The 20313-nt window shown below is 32.8% G+C and overlaps 1 protein-coding gene across 2 annotated transcripts; it reads left to right on the plus strand.

Moving 5' to 3' along the window:
- Positions 1-5939: 5939 nt before the first annotated feature.
- On the plus strand, positions 5940-15913 carry LOC111379835 (protein BONZAI 3). Of its 2 annotated transcripts, XM_023003270.1 has the most exons (17): positions 5940-5961; positions 6256-6506; positions 7978-8025; positions 10110-10258; positions 10375-10423; positions 10743-10799; positions 11410-11586; positions 11695-11829; positions 12174-12235; positions 12398-12497; positions 12584-12698; positions 12788-12864; positions 13224-13361; positions 13815-13979; positions 14727-14840; positions 14945-15041; positions 15470-15913. In XM_023003270.1, the coding sequence occupies exons 2-17, from the start codon at positions 6348-6350 to the stop codon at positions 15604-15606; spliced, it is 1779 nt and encodes a 592-aa protein (XP_022859038.1). In that variant the 5' UTR covers positions 5940-5961; positions 6256-6347; the 3' UTR covers positions 15607-15913. The 2 variants fall into 2 exon arrangements, with proteins under 2 accessions (XP_022859038.1, XP_022859039.1); XM_023003271.1 differs by lacking the exons at positions 5940-5961; positions 7978-8025 and having other exon boundaries at positions 6010-6506.
- The last annotated feature ends 4400 nt before the right edge of the window (positions 15914-20313 follow it).

Genomic DNA, 20313 nt, shown 5'->3' on the forward strand with positions numbered 1-20313 from the left:
CTATGAAATGACGAATATACCTCATATTTAAATAGATCAAAAATAAAGAAAATTTATAAATATAGTCCCAAATTTTACAAAAAAAAAAGTACAACTGAATTTCAAATAAATAATTAAAAATTATCTTTAATTATTTATTTAAAATTCATTTGTACATTTTTTAACAATTTGAGTATAATTGTATTTTGTTCTTTATTTTCTTTTTCTTTACTTTTGTTTTATTTAAATAAGAGGGCATATTCATAATTTTACATTCTTTAATCTAAAAAATAGATAAAAATGATATTTTCGCAATAAAATTAAGGGTCGAAATGTCAAAAATGAAATGCATGTAAGTTTTGCACAATAATATTAAAAGGTAGGAACGTTTTATTATAATTACACTTTTAATAATTTATTTGGACTCATCTACAATTTAAAAAAAAATTGGGAGCATAATTACAATTTTTTAATTTTTCTTTTTTTTTTTAATTTAAATAGGGGAATATATTTGTTATTTTATATTTTTTTATTAAGAAATTAGATGAGAAGAACCTTTCCACAGTGAAAAGTGAAGTCAAAAACTGGAAGTTCTCTACCTAAGCCTACGCTTCCAACTAAATTTGTAGTTTTTCAGGGTTGCTTTTTTCGGGGACAAGTTGTCCGTAGGTATTTAAGCCATTTCAGAACACATTTTTCAAAAGGTAAATTCAGGAAGTCTTCAACCTATCATAAAATTTGATAACTATGTCTTCCATTTTTCAATTGTGAAATTTATATCTTCAAGCCTCCGTTTTTTTTTATTCTTTGACCATAAAAATGAAAAATATGATTATTATTTATCACATCAAGCTACCATATTTCACTTTCTCCTTCTTGTGTGGGTCTCGTAACGACTATATTTTTCATTCTCATTCTTATAAGAATAGAAATCAAATGGGAGCTAAATATTATGTGATCGATATTCAAGTCTAATGGAAATATCTGTTTAGATTTTAAACTTTCATTGTTACATGTGATATTTGACCAAAATGGTAACATTATCCGAAGAAAATAACTTTTATTACAAAACCCAAATAGTAGTTGTTGATATTACATTAACCCCATGTTTGATGGGATTAAAATTAAAGTTAAAGTCGATAATTAATTCCAATTATATACTTCATGGATTCATAATTTTTCAAGCATACATTTCATCAACTTTTTATCAAAATCTACTAAAATTCTAACTTTAATTCCTACAAAACAAGGGCTAAATGTTGATCTTTTTTTGATAATTTTTTGTCAAAGATGGAACGAGACTATATGGCAAAATAGGAAGTATTGACGTCAACAACAAGATGAACATAAAAACAAGAATTTAATTTGGCAAAAGAATTGAAAATTTTATTCAACTATAACGTAGAAAGAATTATAACATGTTTCTTTCAATTCTTACTTATGTAATAAACCAGTTTGTAAAGAAGAAGCAACTATATAGAGGGGACATATCAGAACCTTAACAATATTATTAAAGATGGAAATAGTAAAAAAAAACACATGAAATAAATGAAATAATATTTTCTCAATAAAAAATACGTGGAATAAAGGAAACAATATTATTTCAAAAAATCCAACCAAATTTGGGTCATAAATCCAATAATCTCTACTTTGACAAAAATTCCATTGCAACAAACGAAACTCCAAAATCTCTCCGCCTAGAGAAAAAATCTACTGCAAAGAATGAACTGAATACTTCAACAAGAATCAAACTAATTTCTCCAACGAACAAAAAAATTATCCACCTCTTCCACGATATATCTTAAGCGTACATAACAAAATCAGCATCATCATACCTATCTTCACTGGGCTTGTCTCTAATAATTGAATAACTTGTCAGCGCAGGTAGTAGTAAAATGACATTATCCATATCATCTGAACTCGACTGAACTATATTTTTCAACATAAACCCTAGTAGCAAATTCCAACAATAAACCAAACCGAATATCCACAATGGTACTAAACATTTGTTGATTGTTTTTCCTGGATTCTCCATAATCTTGCAAGATGTATAATTAGGGTTTTTTTTTGCCCATCTAATACAACACAGACACCTTTGCGAACCCTTAAATCTCCACCTCCACCTTCATGAAAGAACTTGTACTCTTTTGAATTAAGAGTATTCAACGAGATGATATCTTTCTTCAAATCAGTAACATGTTAAACCTAATCAAGTATTCTAATTGTTTCATCCAAAAGTTGAAGTGTGACTCTACTAATACCATCTATCTGACAGGTTAGTTATATTTCATGACCATGACACCTTTCAAAATTCTTTCATATGTTACAAACACATTCCACTTGGCGCACATGTTAAAAACAGAAGCTGAATCTAGAATCCAATCTTCATCAAATTAAGATTCACCATTAAAAAAAGCAAGGATATCTCTTCACTCAAATAGTCCTCTGTGACATCGGCTTTGCTTGAATTATTTGATTGCTTTCTCTTCTATTTTGCAGCCAACTTATCTTTATTCCGCAACTTCTTGTAATTCCTCTTGATGTATCATTTCTTCTTGCAATAAAAACAAACTGGATTACTAATATTAGACTTTGACTTGCCCTTTTCGTGATGACCATGAACAATAAGGCCTTCCATCTTTGGCCTCAGATCCAACCAAAAGTTTCATCTTTTCTTTTGAAAACAAAGCATCATACGCGTCTTCAATGGTGAGTATTATGACTCTAAAATACCCAAATCAGCGACGATCTCCTAAAAAATAGCTAGGCGATCTTCCAACGATCCGTCTTCTGTCATGCGATGAAATTACAAATGCTACTTCAAGTGCAATTTGTTGGTTAGACTCTTAATTATGCAAAATCGCTAAACTTCAACTACAATGCAGTTGCCATTTTTCCTTCAAACGTCCTGGAAAATGTTATTCAAAATACAAAGATGAATTTGTGAGAAGTGCCTTCCGATCCTCATGTTATTTCTCCTCCGTTGACCAAGTTTAGGACATCTTATCAAATTCCAATAACGCATCATCCAAATTCATCTGCGCAAGTACATCTCTCATCTTCACTTGCCATAATGAGAATATAGTATCGTGAACCGAAAGCGGAATATTAAATTTCAGGGTTGCCATCAAGAACGAGAACCTTGAACAATTCAAAAAACCAAAACTATGATACTACTTGTTGGGAGCGGAACGAGGTTATACGGCACGATATGAAATATTGATCACAACAATAAGATGAACACAAAAGATAAAAATATAATTTAGCAGAGAAATTGGATATTTTATTCAACTATAATGGAAAAAAGAATTACAACAATTGTGTTTTTCACAATTATTCTAACTTCTGTAATAAATCAAATTGTAAAGAAGGGACAACTATATATGTGGGACATATCAAAATCCTAACAATATTCTTAAAGATGAAAATAATATCAAAAACTTGTGGAATAAAAGAAATAATATTTTCTCAGTGAAAAATATGTTGAATAATGGAAACAAAATTATCCCCCAGAAAAATCCAACCGAATTTGAACTACAAATCCTATATTCTGTACCATTTGAGTGAGACATCATTACATATGTTTTATGTGACCATTTAATGTAAAAATAGATTTTTTTTAATTTTTTTTTTCCTTTCCTTACATTGGAGATATTGAGCTAATGACGTTAAAAGATTTGCGACATGAGTGACACAAATGCAAGATTGGGGATATAGTTGCTTTACTTATGAAACATTGGGGGGACTCCATACAGGAATTTACCATATTTCAAATTACAAACCAATGAAAAAGAAAAATCAAAATAAAAAGAATATAAAATGGAATCTAACTATACTTGGATTTTAAATCAAATAAGAAGTGTACAAAAGCATAGACAGATTCAGATTTTCATTTTGAAATTTAACCGACAATTAATTACTTATGTAATTAGTAGTTCAAACTTTAGGCACGATTTGAATTTTATACAAACACATTTATAGCCAAAAAGAAAAGAAAAAAAGAAAAATGATAGAAACGAAAAAAGAGAGAAAGTGAAACGATATAGATTGATTGTTGTATACATGATATTATATTCAAGTTGAAGACCTCTTTCAAGGTGCTACTTCTTTTGTACAACTAGTTTGCATTCATGATGTGTCATCAAGGGATGTCAATGTGCAACTGGTTCGATTCTTGATTTTAGTTCTATGATTTGACGAACTAATTTAGTCCATGTTTGATAATCATTAAATGAGAAAGATCATATTTTGAATAGTAATTTTTAGGTGAATCTGTTACTAAAAAGTAGAGAGAAATTTTGTATTTACATGCTGAATATTTTATTATGCAAATTTGTAATTGAAAATGAGTATGTAAAAAATAAATTTCAAATAATGATTTTCAAATTTGGGCTTAATGTTCGATTTGATTTGAGTGAAGCCACTTATGTCAAGGAGTTGAAGGTAACTCAGACGTGGATTGCCTTACGTGCGAAAAATGCAATTAGATCTCATATTAAAAGTTCGTGTTAGTAAAAATGATTTAAGTGAAAAATAATTTTTTTTTTTTAAATTTGTGGTTGAAAAATGAGAAAAATTACGAATCCCATATAATGTATAATTAAAAAAATTAGTGTCAACGCCCTGGGGCATAACACAGTGGTACAAAGGATATGAGTGAGATAGTTTCAGCCTTACTGACAATCGCAGTGTGAGGGTTCGATTCTTGAGATATGAAATTAGACTCTTTATGGACACCAGTGTACGGGCAAACTCTTGTTCCCTGCCCTATTGGAGCACATCCCGCGATTTACTTTCTTCACAATGTTTCAGGGACGGGACGGTGGGGATTCTCAAGGTTGAGGTTCAACCTTTTTTTTTTTTTTTTTAAAAGTCGATGCCAAACAAATATTGAATTTTCAAGTTCAACAATAGACTCCCCACGTGCCTAGAATAAGCCTATATAGCCCCTCGGGGCACAGCTCAACTGATGGATCAATCAACATTGACTTGCTTCCAGCGGCAGGGTGGAGAGTTCGATTCCTGGTGGGAACCTGCGGCCAAAAAATTTGGTATGGAGCAATCACTGTGGAGGAGAGTCTCTTGTACGCAGAAGTGTATAGTCAATGGGGGGAATCTGTGATCCAGTTAAGGTATAATCCGCGATTTACCCTCTCCAAGGTTCTAGGGGCATGGGTCTTGGAGGTCCAGAATTTAGTTTGGTGTAAGTTGGGATACCTGGATAAAAAAAAAAAAAAAGAAAAAAAAGCCTATATAGAACTAATTATACTGGCATGCCCAACCGAGTTGTGCTCGTCGATTTAGTAAGGAGCACCTCAGTGTATGCTATGATGTATACTTCTAAATTTTAAAGTTAGAGTGTGATTTTTTTATCCATGTTTATCAAGTCGGCCAATGGAACAAAGCGTGCTGGATGGGACGAAGTGAACTTATCTGGCCATTTCTAATAATTTTTTTAAGTAACACTTAGTTTTGTTCCTAGTCTAACAAAAGTAAGCAAAGCACTTGCTTGACTCCATTATAAAGAAAAATTTTAGAAAAAAATTATTATGACCCTGTTTGAGCTCATTATTTGTCAAAAATACATTTTGAAATCGTAATTTAATGAAGAATATGTGGTTAAAAATAAAGAAAAGATTGGGATTTAGGTGTAAAATTATTTTATTGAAAAACATGTGGTTGAAAATAAGAGAGAAAAATGTATTTTAAAAATAATGGAAACGAATCAAGAGCTATGGAATAATATTTTTTGGAAGAATGCGTGTTTAAAAAAGAATTTTTTTTTAATTTACTTGTGATATTATTTTATTAAAAAATATGTGATAAAAAAAAGGGGATAAAAATATATTAAAATTTTAAAGGACGTGAAGGAAGGGCTAAGAAATAGAATGGTTAAAAGAAGGAAAAGAAAGATGATATTGACAGAAATGATTATCTCCTCGTGTATGTCACACGCGTGACGTTTCAAATTATGACGTTTAGGTAAAGACTTCAACCATCATACAAAACTTCTTTTTCGCTTGCATTTTTCATCGATATCATTATGGAAATTGTTAAATGTACTAGCATCTTCTACACGTTAAATAGACTTTGCTTGTAGAGATTGATTTGATTTTGGACCCAAGAATAGGATTTATCAACTATAAATTCAATCGTGACAACTGGGAATTATTAAATTTTATTTCAGTTTCGATACATTCAAGGGAAATGCCAATTTGAATTATTCTAAATAGAGTATTTGTATTTAATTTGGGATTTATTACGTGCAATTTCCAGGAACCATTGTAGTTTCTGTCCCGTATAAAGCCTTGAAGGGTTTTGGGTTTTCCGAAGATTTATATAAAGAGATAAGGTTTTGATTCTGAATCATGGGTAATTGCTTTTCTGATTTAGAGGGTGGCAAGCAGGCCGTAGGCGGTGGGAGCCACCAGAGGCCCCAGAATGTCCGCAGTGATGCCGGCCACAATGATGCAGTGGACCATTTCTTCAGAACAAAAGGCCTCCACGCTCTTTTCACAAAAATGGAGGTACATAAACATACGTGTATATATAACGTGCTTGCGTCTATTTAGCAAGGGATTCTCGGAATAATTTCTAAAATATTAGTGCTCGGGGCAGACCCTGGGGTCTATTGTTAGGTGATAAAAGTTCTTGATTGCAAGGGATTCTCGAAATAAGTACGAATAGTGCTTGGAGTTGATTCCAGTACCTATTCATTGGGTATAAGGGCTTGATTGAATCTCTCCTATTAGCTGTAGCTTTTGGGAGAATTGATTGAGTAATCCAGTGAGACATGGGAGGTTTTATTTATATTATTATAATCGAAATTAAAAGATTGTTATATGAATCCAATGTTTGTGACAATAGGGATATTTAAATATTTGGGCAAGCCTGTCCAATTAATTTATCTAACTGCTGATATTTGTAAGGCACCATTGTAGGGACAATCACAGATGCATTACCCCACCACAATGGAGTTCTCTTATATTGTCTAAATCAAGGGATGTAAAGTTCTCTCTTGATGTGGCAAAGAGAGAATAATTTTTTTGAACACGAATTATTGACTCCTTGGACTTTACTGTCAGGTGGTCCAGATATCGAGTTTCGAAATTCCAATACTTTGGGAACCATGCAGGCCATGCAGCTTATTTGTAATACCTCGAGTTATCGTCAGATTGAAAACTGAAGCACTCTTGTAGAGTATATCACATGTGAATTTCTAAAATAACTTCTTGGGGGGGGGGGGGGGGGGGGGTAAATTTCATGGTTTGAGGAAGACGGTCTGGGTAACTGTTCTTAATTATTGGTCTTCTACTTCAAATACTAGATGATAGGTTTACAAAAGTGAGCCTAACAATAAGTAGGAATCAATAACGCATTCACGTGAAAATGTGGTTTATGATAGTATTTAAACTCTGAAACAAGATTAGAATGGATGAAAAATCTTGGTGATTTACTGTAACGAATGATCTAGACCTGATTTCTCCATTGTTGACTCTAGTGCATCGTGAAAATGGCATTTTGAGAATTACCTTTGGCAAAATATTCAATAGTTCAGAGATTCCCATCTGGCTCTCTTGGCTGAGTAGACCTAGGTAAAACATGAGACAGGGATGAAATCAAGACTTTTCGTGAATAGATGGTATCCTGACTTATCCTAGGAAATTAATATTATCTTCCTCTAGTTCCACCAGGATTTAGTATCAAAATTTCTTTCATCCAAAATGTTTGTTTTCAGATGTATGTTTTGCTGACTGCGTTGCTTAATCTTAAATTTAGAAATACTTAATAATTGAAAATGAGATGCATTTCAACATCAGTAGAGAAGATATGATAGTAATTGTCTAAGCCACAAGGCAATCCCTATTCCGTAATCTTGGGCTTGTCTGTGATGGACCATATTTGGTCCCTTCTATTAAGTTGTGTATTTTGTAGCATTTGCACTAGAAACCTGTTTGACTGCCCTCACATTACATTTTATTTAATTGTGAACTGCAGTTATCTCTATCAGCATCAAAGCTTCGTGATCTTGATGTCCTGTCTAAGGTACTCAATTGAAGTTTAGAGACTTAAATTTAACATCCCGTTGTCTTTTCATGTTTTCAAGTGTTGGAACTTTTTTGTGCATGCATTAATTTGGTCCGATCTTGGTCGTTCACACTTTTGTTTGTATGCTATATCATAATATTTAGCTTGTAGGTCACTTTTTCTATTTTTCAAAGTGACAGTTTAGATTTTCCTTTGTCTCTAGCTGTTATATTACTGCCTTTGAAATCCTTGACATTCTTGAGATTGTTAATATTTTAGAAATATTAATTCTTAAATGAATAAAACATGAATGCAGTGCCAGATGAAATTTAGAATGGCCTTTTTGGACATATGTAGAATAGAAAACTGAGTGGAGTCTTGAAAGTGTAAAATTTGTACTCCACGTCAATGTCATTGAACTTACTGTGGTGTCACTCTAAGATCCTACATAGCAATATATGTGATATTATATTATTGATCTCTGCAATCACTTCATAATTAATCTGTTGTAATTTGTTAAAAATAATGACGGCATTAAGAAGAAGAATATAACCTTTATTCCGGATAAACTTGTTGACTACATGAATCTTACCAATCTAAAGCTCTTTGACAGGTCTAAGGAACGACAAATTTTCAATTGCTTCTGGCCACTTTTAAAAATATGTAGCCTTGCTGTAGACATAACGATGCATGCACAAATGGAGCTTAGCAGCATGTTACAACTCTAGCCAGGAGCTGCTAGTAAAACATGGAGGATATGAAGAAACGTTGTGTATAAAAAAATAGGTTTTGGATTATTCAAGTTTAAGTAACACTTCATTGGTTCCCTTTGCAATAGGATTTTTGGCAATCGAGCTTTTCTTCGTTTATAATTTTCTCTCTAGAAAGTTACATGCCAATTCCTTATCCATGCCTGAAAAATAGGCTCTAGTGAACTTCGAAAAAATAAAATAATCTAAGCGAGAATGGGAAAAGAAATTACTTCAAAACACTTCTAGAGTTTGATGTAATAAGTTTCTTTCAAAAACAGTTCCGGGCACCAGGAAAAAGAAATAAAAAATACATAGAAAAACAAGGAGAGAACATGAATGTGAAGGATAATGCCAACGATCTGAAATTCTTGTTCGAGAATAGGGAAGCACGAATATACGAGTAATGGTATCCCATTTTTACAACTGTATCTGCAATCTATCCCAATGTCTAGACAAAATGAATGGCTATTGTACCTTTCTCTAGATTAACCAAGAGAGGTTAGAAGAAGGGGAGTGATCTAACCATTGTAGGGAAGCACCAGGCAGTTGTCCGCTCTCTTTATATCAGCCCATGACTTTGAAAAAGAATTTTCTACTGAAATCTTGTCTTCCCAACTCTTCAAGGTTTGTGGACATCTCTACAGATTCCAAATCAAATACAGCAGAAATACATACATAGGTGTCCTCACTTTTTACTTCTCTTTTCCTTTTCATGAACTTCTTAGATGGGCAGGATAGGTTGAAGGAGAGGATTGGAGTGGGTCATTAGAAATATGAAGCTTGTTCTGAAAAATAAATACATGGGTGTCCTTCACTTTTTACTTCTCTTTTCACGAAATTGTTAGATGGGCAGGATATGTTGAAGGAGAGGATTGGAGTGGACAATTAGAAATATGAAGCTTGTTCTGAAAGTTTTTTCTTTACTTCTTTCACTTTTAGACTTTCTCTCCTTGTGCATATTCTATTTTGCGAACTATCTGGTCCATCTAAGAGGAGTGTAAGCATTTTTTTTTTTTTTTGGGTGGTCGGAGGTGGGGAGAGGAAGCCCTTATTGCTGCTTTCATCAGCAAAGCCTTAAAGATGCTCAACTTATAAGAATTGTGGGATGTATGGTTGGATTATCTTAATGATGATCACAAGTTTCTGTCATCCGAATGTGCTGATTTCCTTATTTTTTTATTATATTTGATCATAAGGTCTTCAAGAAGCCCCTGAGATTTTGCTATTTTATGCCATAGAATCATCTTTGTACTAGAAGTTCACTTGAGTTAGTATTCCCTTTTATTATTGTTCCTTCTATATATATAAATAATATTTCTCACTGAAGCATCACATTCTTCTTAATTTCAGAGTGATCCTATGGTTGTGTCGTATCAAAAGAAAAGGGATGGAAGCCTTGAGGAACTTGGTCGCACAGAAGTGATAATGAACAACCTGGACCCTGTTTGGATTCAAAAAATTAATGTTACTTATCAATTTGAGATTGTTCAACCATTGATGTACGATTTTATTGGTTCTCTTTGGAATGTTTCTACTTTTATAGATTGCTGTACCTTTTTTTCTCTTTTGTATTCTTTTAATGGTTTGCTTGACTTGTCTAACCATTTTTTTTCAGCTTTCGCATTTATGATGTTGATACAAAATATCATAACTTACCTTTGAAGGTAAGCTATTTTCTTTCAAAATATAGTTGATATTTGATTTTAGATTAATTTGCTTCACCATATTTGTCTTTATTCAATATTGTGAAGCTTGATGGTGGATAAAGAAAAAGCATTTCTTTTCCATGTATGTTTGTGGAAAGATGTTATTATATTTGGGAGAAAATTCAGAAGTTATATTATGTCAAAGATACCATTCAGATGTAATTTAAATACTTTGGTACTAAAATTTTAAATTGGCTATATTAATTTTAACTGGCTGATTTTGATTGTTGACATCTCTAGATGTATAACTCAAACAACAATTAATCCTACTTTGCAGATGCTGAAGTTAAATGATCAAGAGTTCCTTGGTGAAGCCAGTTGTTATCTCTCTGAGGTGAGTTGAATCTATCTGTCATATCCTTTGAATATATAATAAAAATGCGGGACAGAACATGTTCTAAAGATTGTCTTTAGGGGTGATCTTAGCCGTGAGTTGAAGATGGAAAAAGCATTTATAGTTTTTTATATTCTCTAATAAATCTGTCTGATGTCAAAGCTAATTTTTTTCTGTATTTTGACTGGTAGCATGTCTAATAATCTATCTCACTTAAGTTTAATGCCTCCTGTATAATTCCATTAATATGGTTTTACTTCCTACTCAACTTTGTTTTTATTTGCTTCTACAAACTTCAAATTTATTTGCATCTGTAAAAATATATTGGAGTACTGTTGAGAGTTTGCTTTTGTTTTTAGAAGGAGAGTTTTATACCTGCTTGTAACTTCTCATTTCTTGATCCATTTGTACATGAAAATGTATTGTAACTTGTGTTAAAAGAAGGTTTTGGTTGAAGGATGATTAGTCCATCATTTGTTTTTGTGTAAACTGTTAACACAACAGGTTCTACTTTATCTTAATTATCTATGGTTCTTGGCATTGTTGTGTTCTGGATATAAATTTGGATTTTGTGTAGTGTAATGTTGTTTTCCCTTTCTGCTCGTGACAGATCGTTACTAGGCAAAATCAAAGTTTGACCTTGAATCTTCATCATAGAGATGGACGGAGTTCAAAAAACTTGGGGACACTTACAGTCCATGCAGAGGAAACTGTTGCTTCCAGAGATGCAGTGGAGATGACATTTCGCTGTTCACATCTGGAGAACAAGGATCTATTTTCCAAAAGTGTAGGTGTTTGCAAAGAAGAAAAGAAATGATTTGAATAACTAGTTAATAGAGTTTGGTGTCCCTCTAAACTTCTTTTCTTGAAGTGTTCATATATTTATCTTTTTTAGGATCCTTTCTTGAGAATTTCTAGAACTGTCGAGTCTGGGGGTTCCATTCCAATTTGCAAGACAGAAGTCGTGAACAACAACTTGAGTCCAGTTTGGAAACCTGTATGTCTAACGATGCAGCAATATGGGAGCAAGGTAACTTTTCAAACTTGCATGTCTTTCAGATGGCAAAGTTTTTTTCCCCCACTTCTGACAATGTAATTTTAACATTAATCTCTATGATTTTATCATATTTGATCTTTTACGTTTCTATTTATAAGCATCTACCCAGCTGTCACAAGGTAGACATTCTTAGGTGTTTTGCATTAAAAATTGAATTTGTAGTGTTAAATTATAAGTTATTTATACAGAAAGTCATGGGGCAACATTGGAGATCATCACTAAAAGTGTAGGATTCACAATTGATGTCCCATGTCATGTCATTGTACAGCTATACCAAACCCTCTCTCTTGTTTTTTAATTATGTTTCCCTTTTGCAGGAAAACCCATTGGTTATCGAGTGCTTTGATTTTAATAGCGATGGTAATCATGTATTTATCGGGTATGTAGAATCAATTTGTACGTATATAGGTGCTTCTAGTTAGGAGTTCATTTCTGATCCCCATCCTGGGAAGTTCAATGTTTAGTTCCTAGTTTCTTTTCTGTAGAGTTTAGGGTTTCATTTTTTCCCCTTCCTGTACTGAGTAGTATTTTCTTCAAACAGAAAACTCCATAAATCTGTGGCCGAACTGATAACTCTTCACCAAAATAAAACTGGTGCAAATTTCATTTCCCCACCTTCTGGATTTCGGCGTCATGAAAAGGTTTCTCATTCTCCTAGTTAAGCAGTGAGTACTTGCAGAGGCTTTAGCTAATTCTGGCACATCTGACCTCCTATCCTTATTTATAGCTTCTCAAAGGTCAACTTTTTGTGGACGGCTTAATTGAGAAACAACTGTACAGCTTCCTTGATTACATTTCCAGTGGTTTTGAGCTTAATTTCATGGTTGCTGTTGATTTTACTGGTAGCTGTCTCTCCCAATCTTATATTTTTGTCCTTACTGCAATTAAATTGTAGTTCTAGATTAATTCATATGGGTTTAAACTTGTCCAGCTTCGAACGGAAATCCTAGAAGTCCAGATTCTTTACATTACATTAATCCTTCAGGCCAGTTAAATGCCTACCAGCAGGTAAGCAGGTGGAACACCTTAGTTGAATAACTGACTTGTTTTCAACATCTTCAATTTCTTCTAAAGAAAATATAATATCCTTTTATTCGGTGAATATATTCTAAGTACCTTGTTGGATGAAGACATCAGTGACTGCCTATGATTTGTCAAAAGTTTACTCAATGAGATAAATAAGGTTTTCCAATGACCAAAGATGTCACTATTAGTTTCTTGATTCTATTATGTCAGAGTAATTTCTTATCCCAAAAGTTTTACTACAGCAATTTCCTCTTTTTACTTAGTATCAAATAGCATTTGAATAATTATCACTTTACTTAAAATTGGGATTTAAATGATAATACTGACAAAATGTCATTTAGGCTATAATGGAAGTTGGGGAGGTCATTCAATTCTATGATTCAGATAAACGCTTTCCTGCTTGGGGCTTTGGTGGAAGATCATATGAAGGCTCAGTATCTCACTGTTTTAACTTGAATGGAAGTCCCATTGGTTTCGAGGTAACAATCTTTGCTTGAGCAATATTATTTTCTGAAAAATTTAATCTTTCTATCATCATGTGCTTGTTTGGGTTTCATTGCATTGGAAACATAATGAAAAGGAGTATGGGTTCTCTGAAATATCTGGATAATAAATGGGTGGTAGTTGCGAATGTGATTCAAATTAATATTTGACTTCAAATCATAAGATCATAATGAAACTCAAACAAGCATTTCCTATTATTACTTAACTGGAATCGGTCATGGAAGTATTTAAAGATTTTGATAATGTTTTAATTTTAAGCATGTATTAGTTTGTAAATTGTTTTAAACTGGAGAACAACTAGAGGTTTCTGAAAACTATAGACGAGGCATGTCATTATCTTTATATCTTTGGTAGGCTAAAGGACACTGCATGGATTTTTCAGATACATGTAATACGTTTATATAAAATTCTCGTTTTTGTTTTTGCAGGTTGAAGGTGTAGAAGGTATTATGTCTGCTTATGCAAGTGCTTTGCAAAATGTTACTCTTGCTGGACCCACACTATTTGGTCAAGTCATAAACAAGGCTGCAGATATTGCTGGCCACTCCATCTCTGACAGTCATGCCAAGTATTATGTCCTGTTGATTATAACTGTATGTCTTGAACAACTTGTTCTTATGTTTTTCATGTCTGATTTTATTATTGGGTTAAAAACATTTTTAATCACCCCACTTACAGGGTAGTTTCATTTTGGTCTTTTTGTTGCCAAACCAGTCACTGCATTTGTTTCAGTTCCTGCATTTGTCCATCTCCGTAAGCTGAGTTAGTGGAAATGCCGAGTAGCTAACAGTAAATATGACGTTAACTGACTTGTTATTTTAGTCTAGCTGGCAAAATGCACCTAGTTTGAATCATGTTCTTTCAGAATGCGTTTCTGAAAAAAACAATAAAAGGAAAAATAAATCTGACAGATTTTTCCTAGCTAGACATTAAGCCCCCGTTTGGCCCCCATTAATTTCAATTCTATTACATTTCATTTTTCTATTTCCTATTTTCAACCACACAATTTTTCATAAAATAATATTATACGTAAATCGAAAACTTTTCCTTCTTTTTCAACCATACATTTTTCAAAAAAAAAAAAAAAAGAAAAAAAAGAACACTATTCCTCCCATTTTCATTTCTCCAAAATGGGGGCCAAATGGGCCTAAAAATAATGCTCTAAGCCATATTAGTATTTTTGTTAGTTCAGCAGCCATAGATGTGTGTAAACTGAAAAGAAATGGAAGTGCTGTGACTAATTTGAGGGGGAAAAAAAAGGTTTGATGCAATAATTTGACTATCAATGTTTTAACCCTTATATCAATTTAATGCTGTGTACTAAACTTCTAAATTTGTAGGATGGAGTCCTCACCGATCTTCAAGAAACTATAGATTCCTTGGTCAGGGCATCTGACTTGCCACTGTCAATCCTCATTGTTGGAGTTGGTGGTGCAGATTTTACACAAATGGAGGTATATTCTTTGTTTTATTTATCAAAGCGAGAAATTTCTTAAAGATGGAGTATTTTCAGTAATTAAATTCCTAGAGAATCTCATGCGTAAATTCTGCAATGCAGATCCTTGATGCTGATACGGGACGTCGATTAGAGAGTTCTACTGGAAGGATAGCTACACGAGACATAGTTCAATTCGTTCCAATGCGTGAAGTGCATGGTCAGCGCCTTTAATCAGATATGACCATTTGGATGACATAAATTATTTAGTGCCTTTGGTCCCTTTTCATCTTAATATTTTGGTTCATCCCAGGATTTAGATTGTAGATTACCTAAATTATTCATCGAGGACTTCATCATAAGATGTATAAATACTTTGCATGCATTTTTTGTTTAATGGATTTAAGAAATGCTCTGGATTAATGGCATGGTACTGAGGCAATCACAGTGATTATGTTCGGTGTGTTTTATTGGACAAAACTCGACTCAACTAGACAATAGATAAAATTTTAGTTGGTTTTCCTTTCTTCTTTGCTACCACCTTACATGTCAAACATGTAAACTAGTGTAATCTTTTTCTTCTTGTTTGTGTGATTTTCTTTTCCATCTTAAGACATCTCAGCCGTACATTTTTTTCATCCTTTGCAGGTGGACAAATCTCAGTGGTTCAAGCTTTACTGGAAGAGCTACCAGGGCAGTTTCTAACTTACGTGCGCAGTCGAGATATTGTACCTCTTAATGTGGGCCAAAGTCATTCTGAAGCACATACCCAACAAAGGGTTTAATCCGTCACTGGAGTTTCATGTTCTCATACAAAGCTGGTGATTGGCATACAGAGTCTGGTTTGCTTTTCTCGGTGCAGTGATGTATTGTGAAAAGCAGTGATTAAATTTAGTATGAAAATGCACAATTTTGTATGTTGGGTTATCTTCTGCTCACCATATATAAACTCCATTCTCCTGTGAGATTCGAAGCTTAAAATGCTACTGGATTACATTATATAGTTGAGCAGATCATGGATATTAAGACAAATTTTTAAAATAACCTGTTGAGGACTGTTTCGTAAGAACGAAAGATTGGTTCTACTTTTAATTTTTCTTGCTTCTGGTTCATTTTTTCAAAATTACATTGCAAACAATTGTAATTGATTATTTCTTGAAAGAATAAACTTAAAATAGTTGTTTAGAGTATTTGTAAAAAACTCTTTAAAAATAAAAAGTACGTGATTATTATGGAGTATTTTTTAATAGATCTTCAATCTGAGATCTAATACCACTTTGATACACTTTACTCACAAGAAAATACCCAAAAATAAATAAATAAATATATATATAATCCCAAAAATGTTGGAAACCTGATTCAAGACTGTCATAAAGTAAACCTTGACACCAATAGTGGAAGAATAACCATTAGGGCTGAATATTACCCTAATTCCACATAGGCCTATGCCCCCAACTTCTTTGCCCAAACACTCCTTTCCAACCCAAATCATCAACCCTTCAATCCACAAGGACACAACAGATTCGTTCACAAAAAAATGAGACTAAACACAAAGGAATCCTTCACCAAGAAGGAGCGATCAAAGGCAGTGACCAAGAAAATAAAAAGACAGTTTCATGAATGCGAGAAAGGAGCAGCTGATTTCCAATTCAATAATCTAGATCATATGTTCTTTTCGTGTTTGTAATTAATCATCTCCTAAGTGTTAAAAATAAGAGAGGAGCAGCCGATTTCCAATTCAATAGTTTAGAACATAAGTTCTTTCTTTGCAAGTTTCGTGCTTGTAATCAATCATCCCCTAAGTGTTAAGCGTAATGGTCCCCTTTTCTTTTAAATTAGTTAATGCCTTGTTTGGCAAAACAAATTCATACCACTATTTCTCAATGGATCCAAAGGCCTTGATTTATTTCGATTGGTGCTATTTAAACAAATCTGATTCAAGTGTTTCATCTCAAAAATAGCAATTTAATTCTCGTTTGGGCCAGATCAATAAACTAGTCTTGTGAAAATTTTCAAACCACTTTATTTTCAATTAAGGTCACTTGATTTTACATCACCATCCACCGAAAGTTATTTAGCACAAAACCGACATATGCCTTTGAGAAGGATTTTAACTTTGAATTTCGTACCACCTATGACAATCTTTCTTTTTTTCAAATCATACATTTTTTGAATTTCACTTAGGGAGCAATGGAATTTTCTTTAGTTACTTTCCTCCAATTTTAACATCTCATTTATATACTAGATTTCACACATTTTATAAGGCTTAATGCATTTATTCAACATTTTCAACAAATGCAATCTAACTATTGTACAACTTTCTTGCTTTACTTCCACTACCAATAATAGGTATTTGAATAGGCCAATATCAACAACAATCCAATCTACGTATAGAAGTTATAATAATTAAGTAAAAATTTTCCTGCTATTACTTCTCGCACTACGAGCATCCTATTATTGGTCATGATAACGCTTAAAGTATAACGCGGTAGTTGCAGTATTGCTTTGGGGTGTCGTCTCCACAGGGAGATAAGAAATTTGTTAAAGGATCAAAAGTTTAGGGTTTTCTTCGTGTTTTGTGTAAGGAATTGATTAGTTTGAATGAAGTGAAACTATAAATTATTGAAGTAACGCAATTTGAATCAATGTGTGAAATAATGAAGCGCAGAAATTTCCTCGATTGGTTCGGATTAATTACTGTGAATCACTCATTCAAATCACTATGAGAAACGACAATATACCTCAAGTATAATGCAGTAGTCAAATCATCAATAAAATTGTATGAAATTGAAATTCAACAAGTAGTTAATTTCACAATAGACAAAACACAATTGAGTCTATGAGAAATATAGTCAAAGTTAAACCAATCTCACAACAATGCTTGAAGTTGAGACCTAAATCAATTGAATGTCACTATAACTCTAGAATTTATATTTCCTACAGATATTCTCACTTTAATTCATTGAAATTAGACTCAAAATCAATTACATACATCAAGCATATAATATTAGCGAATCACACCAATGAGATGATTGAAATTGGAATTCAATACATACTTAAATTTTTCAATGAAAAGAATATTATTAAATCCATGAAAATCTAATACATATTAAACCAATTTCAAAACATATTCAATAAATAGGAAATCATAAACTAGAATTGTTTATCAATGAAAAATCAAATTACATGCGTGAAGAGACATTGGCATCACTGGTACCAATCAGTTCATCCCTTGCTTCACCAAAGTTTTCTTAGCCTTACATGGAGTTTCTGGCCAAAGATGGGGGGAAAATGGGGTCCATGTTCAATTCCCTACGTTTTGGAGTGTTTTTGGGCTTAAGAAACGTGTCAAAACGTGTTTCCATAAGTGATGTTATCAATTTAAGGATTTGGCAAATTTGGTCTTGGAGGATAACTATGCGACCACATGGTTATAAACCATGCGGTCGCATAGAACAAATGTGCGGTGCTTAAAAGTTCCTTGGACACTTCTATGCGGTTGCATATAGCTTTTGAACTATGTGACCGCATAGTTCAATTTTTTTTTTGCCTGATAGTTTTTAGTATTTTAACCATAACTTTTCCTCCCAATATTCGATTGAGGTGATTCATGTTGAGTTGGAAAGCTAGCACGAAGGGCTACAACTTTTCTTCAGAAATCATCTTCCAATTCTTTCATTTTCCATGTCAAAAACGGGTCTTAACATGAGGCTGAAAACTGGTGTGTAACTTTTTCAATTGGGAATTGATTTGTGAAGATGTGATGGTCATATTTTACTTCTTTTGACTTGAAACTACACACAATTGACTCCTAGCTTTCTTGAATCATCATTCCATAGCCCGTCTCATCTGTGGATTATTTGTAACTTGGTCTCTGAACTTTCACTTTCTTCCACTTTGACTCTTTTTACTCATTTCTTCCAAATTTCACCTTTCCATCAAATTGCGATCCATATCAAAATATAAGAGTAATGAGTGTTTTTTGACATCAAACAATCATACCAATGCAACAATTAAGAGGGCAAAATATCATATTTTACACTCTTATTAGATCACATAGCAGCCAAATAGGAAAATGGCAAAAAATTCATACAAGGGCGTACTCGACATGATTCGCTTACTTCGATTAATCGAGACCGTCAAATAAAGGAAGCCAAAGTGATGCCATCACCTTGGCCGAAGTGTTATGTAGAGGTTGAACCTCCATAATCGAGGCGAAGTGTCGTGATTTATTGTAGGCCATCTATAAAGTGAAGTCCTTTCTTCCATAAGTCATCTTAAATAGCTTTGCCTCATCTAAGAGTTTCACAGTATGAGATCTTTCAAACGATTGTCCAATTTGACATGTCTTGCAGCAAATGCCTCTCAGTCAACTTTTCAAACAACTTTTCATGTGTCAGACTTAGGTTATAGAGTGGATGCTTTTTAAAGTCATTTAATACCCACTCAACTTAGGCAAGCAAAGGTGACGCCTATGAGAATAACGCATCATCCTTAAGGATGAAACCATGTGCCATCCATCCAATGTTAACCACCTTTTCTCTTCTTTTATAAAAGTTCACACTTAATATCATTTACCAAATTTTACACTCGCAATAGTAACTTTGTTTGGTATTCTCTCTTCAAATTCGATTATCATACACACTCTTGTATCTCTCATCCACTGTTCCTCTCATAACCAAATATATCTATAGTTGACTGATTTGATCGTTGAAGTGATCCCTGTCGCCTCTTCCATTGCTGAAGAAGGTCACGTGAAACTAATGATTTGTTCAAGTGTGCATAAGTCTTATATATGTAAAGAGTTGGAATCAGGATTCGTTGGCCTTGTTGTACTGTTGAAAATCGAGGTCTATGCTCACATTTATTTAATAATTGGAATAATCTATTATGGCGCATATGCAAGGAATTTTGAATGCTAATTTATACTAATATCAAAATTGAATAGACTAATTCACATTAATATAAAAATTTTAACTGAGATTAATTCCAAACAAATTATTTATGTATTTTAATGATAAAATAACAAAAAAATTAAAAATATTTTAAATGAACCACTTGTGATTAAAAAATTGGTTGTTAGTCGTTGGTTTCTCAAATTCTTATGTTGATAGACGAATCTACAAGTGTACTCAATTGAAATTTTAAGATTTTAATGAATTTCTTGAATTTGAATAGATTTCTATATAATATATAATAACCTCATTAAACTGGTGAAATTTTAAGAGAATTTGTTTTGCGTATTTTTAAGCTTGAAATCCATCAAAATCTTTTGAAATTCCTTTACTAATGAAATTCTTATAAATTCACGATTTATTAAGGATATCTAGATTTTAAAAGATTTAATTGAAATTCATTAAAATTGGACACTTGAACTTAGAAAGATTTTTAAAATTGTAAAATCCCACACTGCACATTCTTGTTAATTTTGTGGAAGATTCTAAGTGTACAGAATTTATACCGGGCGATAACTATTTTTGGCAACAATCAAT

Source organism: Olea europaea, unplaced genomic scaffold (assembly GCF_002742605.1).
Source record: "Olea europaea var. sylvestris unplaced genomic scaffold, O_europaea_v1 scaffold204, whole genome shotgun sequence".
In the NCBI taxonomy this organism is placed as follows: domain Eukaryota; kingdom Viridiplantae; phylum Streptophyta; class Magnoliopsida; order Lamiales; family Oleaceae; genus Olea; species Olea europaea.